Here is a 19,911-nt window from a genome sequence, read left to right on the forward strand (position 1 = left end):
GTCTGTGCGAACCCGGGACCCGGCACGTCGTGATTGGTGAACGTAGGGACATCCCTGCGGGATTCCAATGGGATGGGCCCTCTGACCATGCGCCCCAACTTTATTTATTTTTTAAAGTACGTTTACTGATTTTAGAGAGAAAAGGAGAGAGAGAGGGAAACATCGATGTGAGAGAGAAGCACTACACTGATCGGTTGCCTCCCATACGAATCCTGATTGAGAATCGAAACCTCAACCTTTTGGGGGACAGGACAACACCCTGACCGCCTGAGTCACACTGGCCTGGGTGATGTGCCCCGACTTCAGAACTGACCCCACCACGGTCCCACCAGGGAGATGCATGGTCGTTGGCCCTTCGGTTGTTGCCACTGTGAAAACCCGAGTGCAGTTTCTTTTATTTTGGGAATGCCGCCATGTTTCAAGATTGGAGCATAATTATGGAGAACCTAGATTTTCCTGTATCCGTAATGCTGCAGTCCTTGTGTATACTTCTTATTCGTGAAAGTTTTCAATGCCTGTCGGCAAGGACCGCCGATCTCCAGCAGCATCCTTGGGGCCGAGAAGCTGGGGTGTGGCTGGGCCTCCGGAACGGCCTGCCCAGTGCGGGGCCACTGAGGCACCTCTTGGCTCATCCAGGGGCTGTGGGTTTCAGCTGGGGGCAACGGTCACAGTGGTGGGCTTCTGGGACTGGTCAACTTTGTGAATGCTACCGGTGCTTATTATGGGGTGCTGGATGTTAGGGTGGTGGGGCTGGGAACCGTTTTGGGGGTGCTTATTTGAGACATGGAGGGGCAGAGGGCTTAGTCCATGTGGGCTTTTGGAAGCTGCATCCTGGAAGCTGGCTGTGAACCCCCCACGCCCCTCCTCCCAGGGCGCCAGCAGCAGCTCTAGTTAACACTCCCACCAGCTCGGGGTTCCCGTCCCCGCGGCCAGGCCGTCTGCAAAGTGAGGGCCACGCAAGGGAGCTGAGCCACCTGCAGCCTCCTCTCCACCAGCTTCGATTTCCTTTGGTGAATTAAGAGGAAGAGATGACATTTGAGGAGAAACCACTTCACATTTCCCCTAAAAAACAACCTCGAACACTTGGGCGGGATGCGATGGGGAGGAGGAGAGTCCTTCCCAGAGACGAGGCGCCAAGGGGGGGAGCGGTGGAGGGGGGCACCTGGGTGCCACCCCCAGGCTGGAGGCTGACGCAAACAACAGTGCGCCCAGCACACCGCAGGGGGCCTGAGGGTCTTTCTCTCAGAAGCACGACGTTGAGAGCTGATGTATCAGTGCACCGGCCCCAGCTGGGGCTCCGAGCAGGACAGCACACCCCGTCTGGCTGCTGCGAGCTCACAGGGATTCGCGGCGGGGAATTATCTGGGGGTGGTGGGGGCACCCCAGAGGAGCGGGCTGCAGAGCTGCGCTGTTCTGCCTCGGTCCTGCCGTGGGCACCCCGCCCCGGGAAGGGGTGTGGGGGAGGCCCCTGCTGGGCTTGCTGGGGGCCTGAGGCGCAGCCCGAGCAGCAGGGAATGGCCAGAGCACCCCCGTCGCCTCTCCACGTCACAGCTGTGCACCCAAGGGAGGCCCAGCCCCCGAGGGGGGGCCTGGGAGGCAGGAGGGAGACCCCCCAGCTGTGCCGAAGGGGACGTGCTGTCTCCAGGCCAGTTCGCCCCAGCGCTGAAGGGGAAGCTGCATCGAGAGGCCCTGTGGCCCTCGGAGTCCCTCGGGGGCCGGCAGACCGGGGATCCTCAACGTTTAGGTCGGCGCTGACCGAAGTGGGGACCGCCCCACCGGGCCCAGCTGGCAGAGAGGAGCGGGACCTTGCAGCGAGGACCCCGCGTCCCGGGAACCGTCGAGGAAACCGAAGGCGCCGGGTGCTCCGTCTGAGGAGCGCGAGGGAAGACCCTGGAGATTGACCGCCCATGACCACCGGCCTCGGGGGCTTCCGGAGCCACAGGCGGTGTTGGAGAGTTAGGTCGTTGGTGGCCTGGGACAGTTCAAGGTCACTGAGTGCGGTGCCTGACTGAATCATTTTTGCTCTTTAACCCTGGTTCTCCTGATTCCAAGGAAGGGCTCTCCTCAGCTATTTGGAATGGTGTGTTTCCACACGCCACACGGGGAACGTGGCTCCCACTCAGCCTCCACTCACTCTCTCACCGACAGGTGAGGAGCCGGGACTCGCCACAGTGTGCCCCGTCCCCCAGCCTGACATTCTGCGGGCTGGACCCCAGGATGCCCTGGGGCTGCCGGAGGGGTGAGGGCCTGGTCTCTGGGTGTCGTCTCCCCATATTCCTTGGGCTCAAAGGGGGTGCTCCGTGGGAAGGAAGCCAAAGCGCCCTTCAGGCGTCTCTGATACAGGGGCCAGCACAAATACCGCACCTGGATATTGCAAAATCATAAGCATGTAGTTCTGTTCCGTGACTGTCACCCTCGAGCACACCACATGACATGCTCGGTGACATGTCCACATTAAAACCATAAACCATCACGCCTGTGTTACCACCCTGCCCGCCGCGCAAAAGCAGGCCTTACCCCTGCCGGACGCAGGATTTCACACTGACCGAGCTGTCACCGGGGCCGCCGGCCAGGGGCGTGTCCCAGGCCCGGGCTCAGCTCAGAGCTCGGCTACCGGCTCGGGTTCCCCTTGTCTGTGAAACGGGACCCTCCCCGGCCCTCACAAAACATGACAGGCACGTCCCTTGGAAGGGGCTTGGGGTGTCACTGTCCACCATCGAAGAAAGAACTGGCATCAAAGGGTCGGACCCGCGCCAGGCCTTGTAGAAACGCAAGTTCTCTCCCAAAAATTTCCTTGAAACTCTGAGCAAGAGAACTGTTCTCTTCCCTGGAGGCGCCCCGGAACGGCGCCCCCAGCCTCACACTCTGAATCGTGAACTACAGACCTGCAAGGAAAGACGAGGTCTCCCTTGCTCGCCTCTTCGCTGGGGAACAGAGCTTCGGGGAGTGGAAGCCGGGGCAGCTTTGATTGGGGCATTAATATTTGAGGGGAGGCTCTTAGGAGAAGTCTCCATTCAGAAACTCAGGGAGGAAATGGGCAGGTGGGCGTGGTGAGGGGTAGGGGCAACTGCATTTCCTGTTTTCCTTTCCAAGGGTGTTGGAAAACACTGCAGGGACACTGTGGAGACCCACAGAAAAACTCCAAAATTTATCCCCTTTGCTGCTGGCAGCCCAGCCCAAGAGGTGACGCGGACGAGGGGTGAGTTCCTTTTTCGAGAGTCGGGGTTTGTGGGAGCCCAGCCCCACGCGTGTCAGGGGAAGACAGCCCCCCGAGGGTGACCTCGGCCGCTGCAGGGGCTGGGAGCAGCAGGGCAGGGTCTGGTTCTCATTTACAGTGCAAGGAGGCTGGCGGTGGGGAGGGGCCGGGAGGGGTGGGGGCGGGGAGGGGGAGGAGGAGGGGCCAGAGGAGGCCCTAACTGTACCCCTGGACCTCGGCCAGTGTGCAGCTCCGTCTTCCCCCAAAGGCCGCTGCGCTCTCCCCTGCTCCAGCCTCCTGCAGGGACCTCCGGGGAGTGTTCCTCCTCCACTCAGGTCCCCTCTCCTACAGGAAGACAGGGACACTCTGGGAGCTGGACAGCCATGAGCCAGACTCAGCGGAACTGAGCACAGCAGCCCAGGGAAGCCACCTCTTCAGGTCTGCTCGGGGTGAGTGTGACTTCCTCTGTGGCCCCAAGGCTGCGCCCCAGGAGGGAATGCTTTCAAGCTGGGGACCATGGGAGGTGGCCCCGGGGTCCCTCCGGCAGTGTCCGTTTTCTTTACAAGTTGCAGGTCTCTGGAAAATTCGGCTGAATGTTCTTTCTCCGTTTTTGGTCACTGGGCTTCCTTAACACCATTGAGGCCGTGGGCTGCCCAGGGGTGTACCTGGGCTGTTGCCGCAGGGCGCCTGGGGTTTCCAACCCAGCCTGGGCTCTCCGGTGGCTGTGCTGCTGGGCCCACGAGGTGTGGGATGCGCCTTCTCCCTCCCCAGCTCGGTGGGGGTCTTCTTTGTTAGCAGGAGCATGGGGGGTGCCCGTGAGTCCCCCAGGTGTGCCAGTCCTGGCTGACAGAGCACATCTGTGGCCTCTGGGGGACTGCGGCAAATTCAGTGTCCAGGTTCAGGGCCAAGCCAAGAGTTAGCCAGGACCGGCAGGGCTTCATCTTTTCAGGAACCTCGGTTGGAGTCTTTGTCCCCTGGGGCTGCTTGAAGGAGCTGCAGGGTCAGACGAGGAGAAGGCATTTGGTGTTTGGGCAGCTCGCCCAGGGGATAAGGCCGGGGGCCCTGGGGCCACGGCCGGCCTGTGCTGCCCAGATGGGGGGTGGGTGCCAAGCTGGGAGGCCTGGGCTGCTCCCTGGCCGGGAGGGTGGGGCTCGGTCCTCTCGCCCGGGATGGAAAGTGTTTCCTGACAGTTGCCAGCCTTGGGGACCTCGTTCAAGGGCTCAGTGTGTTAGGGAATCAGTGTGGGGTAGAGCAGGGTGGGGCCCCGGGAAGGGCCCTGTGGAATATGGGGGACTCCGAAAAACAGCACTTCACAGCCAGCCTAAGGGGCAGGGTTAGGGGCTGGTCTGGACCCCAAGAATGAACCACTTTAGGCTGGGGGAGGGGTGTCCTGCACCCAGTGGGACCGCAGGGCTGGGGCCCCCTCCCAGGTGGGTCCTTGAGAGCTGTGGGAGTGAGGACTCCTGGGGGTGCTCAGAGCTCATGTGGACAGAATGTGCTGAACCTGGGGTCCCCCACCTCGCAGGGGACCCGTTCCGAACACTTCAGAAACTTGCACAGAGCTGGCCTTAAGCCCATGCAGTCTTTGTTTCTAACCCAAATCTACTGAGGGGCAGCAGGCTGTTGGACATTGTTGGGACTTCTGGGGTGTTTGCTGGGCCGCCGGTTGTGGGGGGTGTCCCCAGTGGGAGCCCCTGAGGCATGGTCCCGCAGTTTTGGAGAGGAAGAACAGGGCGCTCCCAGAGGCTGACTTACTCCCGGAGGCCACGGGACTGTGGGTGTGGGCGGCGGCGGTGGCAGGAAATCCCTGCCTGGGGCGGGAAAGCAGGAGGCCTCTGGTGCAGACCCTGAGGTCACGCTCTGGGTTTGCCCCTGCCGTCTGCTCTGCTCCCCCAGAAGATGATGCCCCACTCCCTCAGTCTGTTACAAGGGACGGGAAGCTGCTCTGGGCTCCCGGAGTCCCTGCGGCGCGTGGAGGACAGGTGAGACAGCCTCAGCGACTGCACTGGCCCTGTGCCGGATCCTGCCGGCTGCGGCTCCCTCATCAGGCTGCCTCCTGGGGGCCTGCGGCTGCGGGCACCACGTGGGTGGGGGTGGGGGGCGGCCAGGGGCTGCGGGAGGGATGCGAGAGCTAGGAGTGGCCACGTGGTCTTGATGGCTTCTTGGGTGAGAGGGACACTTTTCGTCCGGGGGTTCGGGTCTCCTTCTGTGCGCTGGGCACTGAGGCAACGCCGAGAGGACGTGGGCTGGAGGGCCCCCTCGGGGAAGGGTCCCCGGGCAGGGCGTTGTCCCGTGGCTGTCCCGTGGTTTCCCAGTCTCAGACCTGGAGGGTGTGGCCACCTCCGGGTGCCCGTGGCCCTCCGGCGATCCTGTCTGTGGTGAGTGTTCACATTTGGGTCTTAAGGACGTTTTCGATGGGAGGAAATGGACATCCTCCTGAGCAGGGACTGTCCTTCGTCTGCACCCCCTCATGTCCACCGTGTTCAGGGCTCACTGTCACCCTGCTCTCCTCATACTGAGCTGAGAACCTGACACGTCCATGGGGGAAGGGTGGGGAGCAGCCCTCTGGCCGTCGGCGATCAGCCTGTGGCCCCCACGGGGCACCCCACTGGACCTTGGCGGTGGGTGTGGGGCTGCCATGGCCACCCCCCAAAGCTGGCTCAGATGCCCTGTCCCCTGAGAAGGCCACAGCATCTCTGCCACTGTCGGGGTTCAGGTCTCCCTGCCAGCGCTGGGGCAGCGGGCATGCGAAGGGTGGTCCCGCCTGGCAGGGTGTGTCAAGCACCCACTTCCATGTGAAATTCCACGCTGGGGATCGAAAGTTCCACGGCAGGCAAGTCACGGGTTCCGTGGCACGCAGCTGTCTTGCAGGCGTGGCAGTCATTCAGCCAAAAGTTTCATCTGGAAATTGGCTCTTGGCCCCGCTCTCCTGGGAGGAACTGGCGGGTTTGTTATCTCTTGGAGAAGAATTGGACGTGGCCTGGGACGCCCCCGTCTGGGTGGGGCGTCATGCCCGCCGTGGGCTTTCCCACTGCGACCCGAGGGAGCCGGCTTTTACCGGTGCCTTAGCCTGGGAGGTGGCCGTGACACCCAGCCCCGCCTACAGGAGCAGCGAGCGGATGACCCCAGGAGCGATCTGACATTTCAAACGTTCTATCGGTCAGTCTAGCTGGGCAAATGAAACCCCCCATGCATCACAATTTAAAGCAGGAGAGCTTCCGGAGAAGTCCCTGCACACGCAGACAGCTCTGAACTGGACACTCGCAGATACGGTTTCTCTCTCCCCGATATGAAAGTTCTTGGGGGAACCCCCCTTCCCCTCAGAGCAGAGGGTCCTGTCCCACCAGAGTCACGACAGCCTCCCACTCAGCGCGCACGTGTCCTGATTAACTTCTCTCGGAACTCAATGATGCGAATACTCAGAAATGTAACTGTGGGTGCCTTTTGATCTCGAAGGCTATTGGGGGAAGGAGGTGAAATTTTGAATCAGAGCCTTGCTCCTGAAGGTGAAGTTTGGTTTCCTTTCCTCTAGAGGGCGGTATGGCCCCCTGAGTGCCCGAGAGGAGTCTCCAGGGGACTCTGGAGTCCTCAGGGTGGGGTTTCGGGTCTGCAGGGACAGAGTCCGCAGCTACTCCGCAGGGCAGAGTGGGTGGGGGGGTGGGGTGGGGAGGGCCATGTCAGGAACCCCCGAGAGGTGGTTTCGATACAAAGTGTTTTGGAGGTGGGACTGTGGCCTCCAAGGACGGTGTAAACTTGGAGTTTTTTGTAGCTCAGGCAGGAGGGCACGGAGGTGAAAGCACACACTGCAGGTGACAGGGCTCCTCCGTCACAGGGGCATCGGCCTGGGACCCGTCTCCCAGAGGCGCTCACCGTGCCTGCCGAGGAGGGTCTGCAGCGGCTGCGAGGCGTTTCGGGGCAACAGTCAGGTCGTGCAGCCCTGCCGAGCCGGGTCTGGGCAGAATCCCTGGGATTTATTTTGTATTTACATTGTGTCACGATTTTACTTTATTTTATTTTATTTTCTACATGTATTCATTGATTATGCTATTTCAGTTGCCCCAATTTCCCTTCCTTTGTCCCCCTCCGCCCTGCCCCTCCCCTCCAGCAATCTCCCCCACTTAGTTCGCATCCATGGGGTGTGCACGTAAGTTCTCAGGCTTCTCCAGCTCCCACACTATCCTTGCCCTCCCCCGTCTATCTGCACCTACCGTCTAGGCTTCTTATTCCCTGTACCTTTTCCCCACCCCCTCCACTCCCCACGGATCACCCTCCATGGGATCTCCATTTCTGTGATTCTGTGTCCGTTCCACTTGTGTTCTTGGCTTTTTTTTTAGATTCAGTTGTTGATAGTTGTGAATTTGTTGTCATTTTATTGTTCATAGTTTGATTTTCTATTTCTTAGATAAGTCCCTTGAACATTTCATAGAATAAGGGCTTGGTGGTGATGAACTCCTTGAACTTGACCTTAGCACTATATCTGCCCTTCCATTCTCAATGAAAGCTTGGCTGGATAGAGCCGTCTAGGGTGTAGGTCCCTGCTTTTCATCATTTCGAATGCTTCTTGCCATCCCTTCTCGCCTGTGAGGTCTCTTCTGAGGACTCAGCTGACAGTCTGTGGGAACTGATGCTGTGACTCCAGCTTTTCATTACCTGCCCTTGGCTAGTTTCTCCTACTGGGCCACCTGTTTGGACACGTTGTGGAGTGCACACAAAACGTCCCATTTGAAGTATTTGTTAATACAAAGCAGGTGACCGACTCCCAGACTCAGGGCTGCCACCACCCTGAGCGGTCCCTGCCTGGGGCCTGAGTCATGGAATCCGGCTCCGAGGGAAGAGCCCCCCCCCCCAGCGGAGTCTCTGCCTGCTGCTTGCTCACGCTCAGCGAGCACTTGCGCTCCACGGCAGGATGCCTGGGGTCCAGGGGGCACAAAAATGGCCAAGACACAGGCCCTTTGTTCTGGTCTGCGAGCGCGGTTTCTGTCTGGCTACTTAGAATGTTAAAACACAACTACCTCGTAGGGTGCCTCCTCCGCCCCCTTGACACCGCAGGTGGCCAAGGGGCCTGAGGTCGCAGAGAGGGCAGCAAAGGCGGATCGCCCTTTCCTGGGTGCTCCCTCCTGTTGGGGTTCCACGCACCACGCACAGGTGCCCGGGGCCAGACACCGCCCCTCCCACCACGTCTCTGGGAGCGCGGAGCCGAGCACCATGGGAAGGAAGACCCGTCTTTGCATCGCTGCATCTTCCGTGGAGGAGCGTATTTGAAGTTTATTCAGCAAAGAGGTAATCGTTGTTCAAAAAAGTATGGAAAGGAAAAGGAGAGAAGAAAAATAAGACAAATACGCCGAGTTCTGCCAAACCCTCTCCCAAAGGCAGATGCTAGTCTCCTGCAGGGTCTGGCTGGGTTTAGCTCGGTGTCATCCAGCTGTTCTCTCCCAGCCGCAACTCGGGAAGCACGGAGAAACGCTTCCGAGTCGGGGAGGCCCGGGAAAGTGCGGCAGGACGCGTCTCCGGCCCCTCCCCTGGTCGGTGCTATGCATGCGGTTTTCAGGGTCCAGAGCACGGAGGGGTGGCCACTGCCAGGAAGGGCTCTCGGACGGGTTTCGTTTCAAATTCAAAATTGAGCCGCAGCTGGACGTGACTCAGGTCTCCAGGGAAGCCATTCCAGGAAACCGGTTTGTCTCTCTTCTGGAACCTTCATCAGTCGATTCAGCAGCTCAGGGCCAGAGCCAGCTCAGCTGAGCTCACGAGGCGGAGCCGGGCTCTCCGGGCCTGGTGGGGGTGGGCAGCAGGAAACGCGTCGGTGGCCGGGGCCCAGGGCAGCGGACGGAGAACGTGGCCTCAGGACCCCACCCGTGAGACCCTCGGGCCATTCAAGGTGTCTCACAGGCCAGTGAGGCTGCCAGAGACTCAAGGACCCCCGCTGATGGGGACCGGCACAGAGCCTGGTTCTGGACTGTCACTCTCAGGCCATAGCCAAGGACATTTTAGCAGATGCTTCAACTTAATTATTGTAAAGGCTCTATTTTAAATAAGCTTGTCTTCTAGACTTGATCACGCGTCAGGCCAGAAAACAAACCAGCACGTTTAATTTCTTTAAAATATGAGAGCAGTTGAGCCACGCTGAGCAACTGTACGATGGGTTGGGGGAGGCAGGTCCCCAGGTCAGGGGCCACCGGCACCCCGAGTCACGGGGCTGGAGTGGAACCGGGCGGGTGTGTGCCCTGCAGCCTCCCCTAGGGCGGCCCCACCTCAGCGAAGATCGGATTCGTTCTAAGCTTTGCCCTTTGTGGTGCAAATGTGGAAAGCCTTGTCCAGGTGCCTGGCACCTCCGAGGGTGAAGTGTTTTTCACATTGGCACTGGGGCGTTGAGCTTTTCCAGCTTCTGCAGATATGGAACTTTCTGCCTGAAGGTCATTGTCTTGGACCGGGGAGTCTTTGACTGGATTCCCAAGCACGTGGGCAGCTGCTGGGGAGGTTCTCCAAGTGGCCCTTGTCGGGGGAGCAAGCCAACCCCACGGGCCCAGCACATCCTCCCTGGGGACCTCGTTCACCCAGGAGGCTGCCTTCGAGGGGACGTCCCCTCCTCACCGTCTGTGTGGCTCTCTTCCAATCCTGAGCCGCCAAACAGGAATTGTTTCACTCATTTTACCAGGAAGAGCTGAGGACTCGGCTCAGCCCCTCCATGTCCAGCTAGGACCCCAGTGAGTGGCAGTGAGGCTGAGCCAGCGCCCACAGGGACGGAGAGTTAAAAGCTGTCACGGGAACCTCGTTCAGAGCCTGGGTCAAGCACGTCACTGTTTACAGATACCGGCTTGTGGCCGGTGCTTGGTGTCCGGTGAATTTTCCTGGATTGGAAGCGCCAGCTTCTCAGAGGTTTCTTTGAAGGGCTTTCCTCAGGCTGCCCCCAGTCATTTGCTTTCCAGGGTCCCCCGGAGCTCCTTCCAATGGCAGTAACATATTAAACTCCACTCTCCTCCTAACGGGTGGACCCAATACGCCCCCTCTTAGCTTCCTTTCTGGGGCTGAGAACAGTGACTCCTTTTGTGGGGTTCAGGCAGAAGGGGAAGAAGAGGCAGGAAAAGAACGAGCAAACTCAGGACGCCTCGGGTTCCCTGAAACGTGACTTTTCATGTCACAGCAGACGGCACATCTTGGCCCCGTGGCCTCCAACTTTGTAGCTCAGGCGGCAGCAGGGCCAGGGAGGAGTTAACGGCAGTCCCAGCCCTGGGGGGGTGGGGGGAGGACCGGCCTGACTTTGGAAGGCGGTGCTTGGAGAAGACCAAAGAAATGACTTCAAAATGGGAGCTCTGGATGCACTTAAGCCTTTGTTTCCAAATTATTTCCTTGTGTGCATGTCTCTTTCTTAAAAAAAGATTTCCAGACGTGGAAAATGAAACAGCGTTTGAGCAGACTTCATGAAAACTGAACCCCCGGCACCGCAAAATAGCGTGGGAGAGTCTCTGGAACACGGTGGAGTCCCAGGTCGAGGTGAATGGCTGGGTTCAGGGAGCTTCATAAAAGGGGGGTCTTTTTAAGTTTCAAGGCGTCTCAGATCCCTCCGAGAAGGAGACAGATGAACAAAAAGGAGTTACTGATGCTAAATCGAGAGAATGTGGATGCCTTTCATTCTATTATTAAACCCCATGGCCTTTAGGGCATAGGCTGCAGCACAAAGCGGCCCTTCACCCCACCCCACCCCACCCCACTCAAGGGTCTCGGGCAGCCAATTTTTTATCGTATTTGAAAGAACTGCAGTGAACAGATAGATTCTGTTGACACGGAATCTGTGGTTTGTCACCATCAAAGACGTCTATTTTATCCCCTAGAGACGTGGGGAGTGTCCTTGTGCCAGGCCAACCCTGCCACAGCCTCTTGGGGTTTCTGGGGTCCTCCCTCCTCCCCTGGGTGGTGGGAACGCAGACCTTTGTTACGGCTCTGGTCAGGGTTCCGGTTCTGGGTCACCTGTGTGGCCTTGGGCACAGACGACGGGCTTATTTTGGAATGTTCCTTCAAGCCCTGCGTCTGGTGTGTGGAGGGCTTATTTAACTTAAGCCCGTTGGGCTGGACCCCCTGGAAGCCCTGCACTGGAACCTTCACTGAGGGGGGTGTTTAAGCCTCAGTGGCGAGCTTGGCTCACATGCAGACCCTGGAAACCAAAGTTTCGCTTCCATTTGTCGGGGGTGGTCAGATCCTTTGCAATCTGTGGCCATAGTAAGAAGTGCTCTTGACCAGCCCCGGCCAGGGTGGCTCCATTGGTTGGGATGTTGTCCTGCAGCCGAAAGTTTGTGGGTTTGAAATCCAGTTAGGGCCCACGCCGAGGTTGAGGGTTTGATCCCCGGTCCAAGCACAGACGATCCTCGGTCTAAATGCATACGGGAGGCGACTGATTGATCTTTCTCCCTCCCCTCCGCTCTTAGAAGCAATGAAAAAAATGTCCTCAGGTGATGGTCAAAAAATAAAGACATTCTGATAGTATTTGGAAAGGACGAGCTCTAGTTCCAAAAAGAATCCAGTAAAATTTAGATCACACGGACAATTTTCCCGTTTCCAGTAAGAGGCTCATTGCGAATAAAAGCTCCAGGGTTTAATTTTAATCGAAAGAACGAAGAGGCACCCATGCCCCACATGCTCCCACTTGGCGCCGGAGTACGTGTCCTCAGTTCCTGGGGTGTAAACCACGTCATACTCATTGTGCTTGCTCTCCTTTATTCCAAAAAAAAGAAAAAAGAGAGAGAGAGATGGAGGGAGAGAAGACACAAACAAACCCTCAGGAGCAGAGGTCACGCAGAGAGTGGCCAAGGAAGGTGTGAGAGGACGGAAGGGTCTGGGGCTCCTCCTTATTTTGCCAGAACAGGTCGTGGAAGGAGGGTTCCCTGGAACACACTTTGAGAAACGCTGGCAAAACCAACCGAGGAAGAGAACGGCAGCTAGAATTCACTTCCTGTCCATCCCGGGCAGGGCGTTTCACAGCGGCCTGCTGCACGGTGCTCGCGGGCGCTGTCAGCTTGGTCCCAGGTTTGAGGTGAGGCGGCAGGGCCAGCTACGGGGCCTGCCCAAGACAGGGCGCGCCGGACCCCGAATCCAGGTTCACCTGTGTTTCCCTCCTCCCCTGGCTCCTTATTTGTTCCTGAAAAGCTCCAAATTCAGGCTATTGAATTTGATTGACAAGTTGTCCCCAAGTATAAAAATGTTTTTCTTCCTAGCCTCTTATTGTCAGAGTGGGGGGCCCATGGGAGAGCAAGTCACCCCTAAATAGCTGTGCGACTGGGCCGGTTGCTCTCCGAGCCCCGATTTCTTCTCCATAAGCCTGGGGGTTAGCGTGTGCCTAGAAAGATGGAGAGAGGGCACAGGAGACAAATGATGAGAAGTCATACATGGCCCATAGCAGGTGCCAGGGAGCTTTTGATACCGTGACGTCAGAAAGAACAGTTTGATAACACCAGAAGCTAAGACCAGTGCCCCTCCCCCCTCCTGTGGCACCATGCCCCTGACAGGGGTCCCCGGAGCGGGCTGGGGGGGACGTGAGAGGGGCCGCTGGGATACCAGGGCCAGCTCCATTGCATGTGGGCTCGGTGCCAATGAAAGGGGAGGGCCCTTGTTCCGAAATTACTCAGAATTTCAAGACAGTATTAAACCAAGCACGGGGCCCTCGGAGCATGGGGTCTCGTGGGATGGCCGAGGAGAAGGCTGGCGGGAACCAGACGAGGGGAGAAGGGAAGTCCTGTCTCGCCACGGGGATGTGAGCCTGGACGGAGATGGCCTGGGCCAGCTCCCTGGGGGGTCTGATGGACGAGCCTGGCTCTCGGACTGACCTCTCCAGGTCGGGTCCCGGAGGGTGAAGAGGTGACGGGACAGTTTGGTGCAGTGGGGCTGCTTCCTGGTTTGGGGTGCGGCGAGGGTGCGTTGCAGGGACACAAGCGAGTGAGCCCCTTTGAACCGGAGTGTGGCGGGAAGTCACGCCTGCAGCCACCAGTTGGTGGTCATGGGGACTGTGCAGCAAGGCAGCCAGCCCTCGGGTCTGGTTCTCAGTCTTGCTCACTCAGGAGCCCTGGGCGCGTTCTGCTCTGAGCCTGGAGGCTGGCATGCAGCAGGTTTTTGCTGGGGGGAGAGTGCTAAATGTTAATGGAGCATAAAGGGAAGGTCCGAAATGGCCCCGGCGCCGGGGCTGCACCGGTGGACACCCACACTGGGATCTGGGCGGAGTCCACTCCCTCCCAGGCCGGAGCTCCCTGGTGGGCTTCCTCTGACCAGGATCACAAAGCTGAGCTGGGTATTTTAATCCCGCCACTTCCGTGCCTGCACGTGCCATCCCTCTGGACACTCTTCTCCCTGCCGGAAGCTCAGTGACACCCTCTCGCTGCCTGAGCCAGTGTGAGAGGCAGACAGGGGTGGTGGCACAGTTGGGAGCCATGGCCACTGGATTCAAAGAGTCTCATTTATACGTTCAGTCAAAACCATTTGTTGTAAAAGGGGCAACTCCTTCACTCCCTAGGCGGTAGTCTCAGAGCCAAACACGGGTCATTCTCTGCCCTGTTTCTCTTGCAGGTCCGTACGTGGGCTCAGACAAATTCAAAATGAGGAAGCATCGGCACTTGCCCTTGGCGGCCGCCCTCTGCCTTTTGCTTTCAGGCTTTTCGTTGACGCGTGGTCAGCAACAAGCAGGTAAGACCCAGAGACATCTCCTAATGCTTTGGGGCAGGCACCGCGCCCTCCACTTCCAGACCGGAGGTGGCGCTTATAGATGCTTTTGCGAGCGAGCTGAGTCGATCTCTCCAGAACATCCACCTAGTTTTCAAACCTCCTCAGACGCTCGTTCCCCACCGAGGGGCGGCTGGCTTGTACTAGAACTTGAGTTTGATACCTTGGAGTTGGTTTGCAAGTGGTTGGCTTTTGTGCTGGGTGCGAACAGGACATTTGCATCACATATTTTACCAGCAGAACCGCTGTCCTGTTGGTCTCCGAGCGCTGAAAACCGGGAGAAGACATTATTTTCCTTGGAAACAAAACACAATTCTGGACACAGAAACATTGGTCATTTAGCATCGTAATATCTTTCAGAAATCAGTTTCCCCAAACTATTTTAAAAAACCCGATCCTAATCAACCCATTAAGAATTCACTTGCGGAGCTTCGGGAAACCAGGAAACGCTTCTTGCACTGCGAGCTGGAAGGGTAACTAGGCCCCCTGTCCTCAGCCGAGAGAGCTGGGCCCCCGATGGGGGTGCTCCCACCTGGCACCCTAGTTGTTAGATGGCAGGCGGTGAGTGCCAGCTCAGGGGACGGGGCTGCGGGTTGGGCACTGGGTCAGCTCGAGGTAAGTAGAGTCCGGGAGCCAGTGGTGGCCAGCCAGCCGGCCACTGCGGCACAAGGGCCGTCCCCAACACCCCAAGCCTGCTGCCTCCACTGCTGAGTGCCCACGGGGCCCAGCTTTGCAACAGACGAGTTATATCCGACACCTGGGGAGGCTCTTCTGACCCCCAAATGTGTAGCAAGTTGTCAAGGTGCCTTTCTTCACGTCCGCAAGTCTGAGAACTGTGAGACTTTGCCTCTGTGCAGTAACGTGAATCGTCTTCACTGAAGGCAGGTGTAGTCATTACATTTATTTCTCCTGAACTCGCCCAAAGCTTTGGAGGTGAGTTCAGGTCAAACAGCAGCTACTTCCACCCTTCCTTCTTGTCAGGGCCCAGCCTCGCGCCCCCAAACCGCAGGGCGCATTTGTAAATGGTGCCGGGTCGCCGCGATAGGCTCTCCTTCTGGTCTGGTCAGGAGGGCTTTGGGGTTCGAAGTGCCACAGAGCTCATGCTTGGGTTCAAAGCCCCCCCGGGGGGTGTTTTTCCCCATTCTGGACCCTGCCCCTGTGTGGTGTGCAATCACGGGGATTGCGGATGGGTCTCGGGCCGCACACTGAGCCCCGGCAGCTTGCAGTCCCAGTGCCCAAGCCCCACTCCTCAGGTAAGTCGGCCTGCCCGCCTGCGCTGCCGGTGAGGCGCGGGTCACTTAGAGACAGCGGGGAGGACACGGAATGAGGTTAGGGACGCTTCGCACTGCTAGGGAGTGACTGCTCCAACAGGAGAGAAACCTAAACCCATGTCTTCTTTTAAAGATGTCAAAAATGGTGCCGCTGCTGATATAATATTTCTAGTGGACTCCTCTTGGAGCATTGGAAAGGACCATTTCCTGCTCATCCGAGAGTTTCTGTTCGATGTTATAAAGTCTTTAGCTGTGGGACAGAATGATTTCCGTTTTGCTCTGGTCCAGTTCAACGGCAACCCGCGCACCGAGTTCCTGTTAAACACATATCGCTCCAAACAAGAGGTCCTGTCCCACATTTCCAACATGTCTTACACTGGGGGCAGCAGTCAGACCGGAAAAGGATTAGCGTATGTAATGCAGCGCCACCTCACTGAGGCCGCCGGCAGCCGGGCCGGGCACGGAGTCCCGCAGGTTATCATAGTGCTCACCGACGGACGCTCGGACGACCGCCTCGCTCTGCCCTCAGCCGGACCTAAGTCTGCTGACGTTAACGTCTTTGCGATCGGAGGCGAGGATGCGGACGAAGGAGCCTTAAGGGAGATAGCAAGCGAGCCGTTCCAAATGCATGTCTTCCACCTAGAGAATGTCACCTCCCTTCATGACATAGTAGGCCGCTTAGTGTCCTCTGTGCACTCGTCCTTGGCTCGAGCAAGGCCTGGAGACACAGAGACCCTTAAAGACATCACAGGTAACGGCCACGCCGTCACGCTGCTGCCGCCTGCCTCGCAGTCCTTCGCAGATGAGCTTGGCACCCGCTGGCTTTACAGCCCCAGCCTGGCTGACCCGCGGCGGGTGGGTTAGGGAAGAGATGGCCATTCACAGGTTTAAAAACAAAGGTTTTTCTTCTCTGCAGTCTCCTTCTGAGAGGGAGAGCATTCCCCCACATCCAAGAAGGTGTTTTTGGAAACCATTAAATTTTCTCTCAAAAAACCCGCATCCCACCACAGGTGCTTGGAGGGTCCTCAGGAGGGAAAGCCCCAGTGTGACTGTTCGCGGTCAGATTGGAGGGTGGTTCCCGAAAGCACGGGCCGTGTTGGAGAGCACGTGGACGGGCGGGCGCGGGCGGAGGGTGCCCGCTCTGTGCCCGGTGGAGAAACGGAGAGAGCACCTCTCTCCTGCACAGCGTAGTTCATTTCGGAGGCTTGAAGGAGTTAGGACTGTAGGGAACCTTCGCTGTGATGCAGCCCAGGCCCGAGAAAGGGGTGGGGTGCTAGAAGGTAACTGACACGCAGTTAGTGAGGGTCAGAGGTGGAAGTTTGGGGTCTGGTCTTGTCCTGTGTCCCTGGTGCAACTGTGGCTGTGCCTGCAGAGGCTCTGCTGCCCTGACCGGCCAGCCAGCACTGCTCCGGCCGCTCCGAGAAGGCCTGACACAGCCCTGCGTGGACCAGACAGCGGCTGGGCCGTTTTGCCAGCCAGACCCAGGAACACCCTCCCCAGTGCTGAGTGTGGAAGGATGACCGGGCAGGAGTGTGGTGGGGCTCGGGTCAAATCGGCTGCACACCACGGTTCTGAATGGGGGGCCGGATGGAGGGCCCCCTTTGTCTGACAACTAGCCCAGGGAGCCAACTGCCAGTGTGGAACAGGGGATTTTAGGAGCCTGGGCAGGGAGTGAAGGTGGAGTCGAGGCCTGAGATGGAGCAGGTCTTCCCAGAAGGGGGCAGGGAGGGGGAGGGAGCAGGAGGACTGGGGGTCGGGGAAAGGAGCCAGCGCCTCCTGCAGGCAGAGCCAGCAGAGCGCTGGTGTTTCATTAGGTTGTTCCTAAAGTGGTTTCCCAAAGGTTGCCGAGATTTTAGCCTCGGTGGGGTGAGAGGGCCACGAGCTCCTTCTACAGAGAGATCCGAGGGCGGGCCGGGTCGCCTCCTTGGATGGTGGGCTTCACCTGTGCGTGTGTTGGCCCTGCCGGGTTGCAGGAAAAGAACCTGGGACCCTCGAGAGCGCCCCAGACCACACACTCCAGGTGACAGGGCAGTGCCAAGAGGTTGCCTGCTCCATGTGCTGCCGTCTCCTCAGTGTCAATACCTCACTGGTCACCGCTGTTCTGACTATAGGGACAATAACTAATCCACGTCAAAAACAGTGCGAGGTCAGCAGCAAATGGGACAGCTTTTATTTACCGATGCTCTGGCCAGGGCAGGAAAAAGGGTGCAAGAATTTGCCCCTGCGTTTAATCCTTATGGAAATGAACAGATGACTAGATGATGAACGCTACAGGGGCCTATCAGCCCAGGATGTTTCCACACCAATGGCAAAACCTTTGTTTTTATGCTGCGAGAACATCTCTGTCTTCTAGCGCCCAAGCCCCTAGCAGCACTGGGGTGGACTATTAATCCATTTGTGTTGTCTTTTCTAATTAACTTCACTCGGCGATTTTTCTAGAGTCTAGTCCCACTGCATGTTCCACAGGAAAAAAAATTCTCCGCTTATGGTTTTGGGGAAAGGTAGTCATGAGAGAGAGAGTAATTCTACTGAGTTGGGGCAATTTCTCCCCATCACCTGCCCACCATGTAGCTTTTCCCCAGGAATATATATATTTATATTTATGTAAATAAATATGTATATATATAAAATGTTAGTGATTGCGGCTGTTCTAAATGAACACTTCTCAATCAGCCTCTGACAGTTGTGTTTTTCAAAAAAAAATTTATAGTGAATATAGGCCACACAAACTTTAAACTAAAGCAAAAGTGGGTTTCAGCGTGAGCTCACTTTGCCCTGCAGATCGTAAGGGTCTCAAGAACTCAGGCGGCCTACCGACCACTTAGTGTTTGTGTAGCACCCGCAAGTGCGATCTTTCAAATTTGCCTTAAAAAAAAAAAAGGAAGTGCCTCCTGGGCTAAGGAAGGCCTGGTGCCCACCCCGAGTCTTCAGGAAACTAGCGTTTCCAGCAGCGTCGAAGGAAGCTACGGTTTTTCCATGGACCTTGCTCAGTTTTTCCATAGAAACTGCCATCGAGGGTGTGAGGCATGAGCCTTGAAGGCAGAAAACCAAAGAGGCCCCCCGGTTTTCGTTCTAAGTGGATCTGATTGCCCTCCGAGTGCCCCTAGATTGCGGAGGGGCCCCGCCGGATGCAGGCCCCTGCCTCTCCTGCCCCTGAGGGTCCTGGGTAACACAGCATGCCCGTGTGTGGCCATCATGTGCGCATCAGGGGACCATGCGGCTCATTCAGTGATGACAAATTATCCAACATTTTTCTATGACCCACAGCTGTTTGGCCTTTGAGAAGAGACAGGTTCAAGGGGTTTCCCGCAGGGTCCATGTAGCTTATTCATACTACTGTCAGTTGCAATTAAAAATAAGAAATAAATTAATAAGAAAGGTGTCAGCCTGTGATATTTTCTGTGATTGACCCTGGGACCATCGTTAATCCTTCTTTTAAATGTATTGCTGTGCGAAGCGTGCGGCTGGCAAACCTTCCTTGGTCCCTCGGGGTCCTCGGCTCAGGCCTGAGAAACGTTGAGGAATTCCGCGGTGTGATTGGCAGAACCTCTAGTCATGTGACTACACGAGCCATTTCATTGGCCGGCTGTGCAGCCACCCTGTGGGTACCGCCCTCCGGCAGACCCTTCAGGAATCCCATTGGCTAAAGAGTGGCCAATGCTTCGGAATTCTTAGCGAAGACCCAGTCTCATTGAATTCTCTCTCGTGACGACACTTATTACCAACACAAGAAAAATTATGCCCGTTAGACCTTATGTTTCCAAGGTAGTATCCTTCATCATGCGAGGAAGTCGTTGGCGAAGACGCGGGCAGGGACCGTGTGGATTCGAGGAGGAGCAGGGAGGAGGAGGCGGAGCTCCTTGCGGTCCCGGCTCGGCTCACGCCGCCGAGAGCTTGGGCGAGAGCGTGGTCCCGCTGCGGCGGAGCCTTTCCGTCGCTGGGGACTACTAGCTTTGCGTCCTCTTTCTGCAGTGAAACTAGAAGCAGTGTTGTCGGCGCAAAGAGAAATAGCTTTAAATATAAAACGTTCACTGCCATTAAAAAGCTCAGAGTGAATGGCCTTATATTGTCATTATACCCGAAACACAGTGTCCTGAGATCTCAGAATGCGGAGATCGCTTACGTTTACACGAAATCTGTTTCCGCGCTCCCATGCACGGAAGTAACTGAACCAAGGCCAGGATAGTTTTCCTTTCTCTGCCGTTTAAATCGGTCTGATTGGAACGTTCTAGCTGAGCCTTTAAAATATTCCTCTCGGGTTGGTAGATTTATTTATCGATTGCCCAGCGCTTCTCTGAAGTCCCAGTTCCTAGTGTTAGAACGGAAGTTTCACAATGGCCCTCATGGGGAGGACGGAAGAGCCTTGACCAGGCGTCCGTTTTTCTGTCCGTGTACCCCAGAGCCAGCTCTGGTTAAGGGTCCATCGTCAGGTGCGCACAGACCCAGGGGACAAGCAGCTTAGGGTGTCATAAAAACAAAGTTGGATAATGATGTCATGACTGTTTTCATATCACCCTGCTTGACGTTGCTCTGCATTGCGTGACTGGATAAGAGGCAATAGCCCAGTCCCAGACCCACACTGGTGTTTCACGCAACTGGACACTGAACGAAACAAAAAAATCAAGCCCAGATTTTAGCAGAGTGTATTTGAAATGAAAACGTTCTGTGCCATTTGAGCTCTTCCTTCCAAACAAGTTAAGTTACATGTATGTATGCAGTCCCACTGGTCTTTAGAGAAAACAAAGA

At 57.1% G+C, this 19,911-nt stretch overlaps 1 protein-coding gene across 4 annotated transcripts in view; it reads left to right on the forward strand.

Moving 5' to 3' along the window:
* Positions 1-3,421: 3,421 nt before the first annotated feature.
* COL6A3 (collagen type VI alpha 3 chain) overlaps positions 3,422-19,911 on the forward strand; it is a 70,446-nt gene continuing 53,956 nt past the window's right edge. The window contains exons 1-3 of one of the 4 annotated variants that reach the window (XM_037069175.1): positions 3,422-3,645; positions 13,742-13,858; positions 15,299-15,916. In XM_037069175.1, coding sequence (XP_036925070.1) covers positions 13,771-13,858; positions 15,299-15,916 — 706 coding nt within the window. In that variant the 5' untranslated portion in view covers positions 3,422-3,645; positions 13,742-13,770. The remainder of the gene's footprint in view (positions 3,646-13,741; positions 13,859-15,298; positions 15,917-19,911) is intronic. The other 3 variants (XM_037069176.1, XM_037069177.1, XM_037069179.1) reach the window with 3 other exon arrangements.

This window comes from Sturnira hondurensis, unplaced genomic scaffold (genome assembly GCF_014824575.4).
Source record: "Sturnira hondurensis isolate 20B ecotype Veracruz unplaced genomic scaffold, ASM1482457v3 Scaffold0018493, whole genome shotgun sequence".
Lineage (NCBI taxonomy): Eukaryota > Metazoa > Chordata > Mammalia > Chiroptera > Phyllostomidae > Sturnira > Sturnira hondurensis.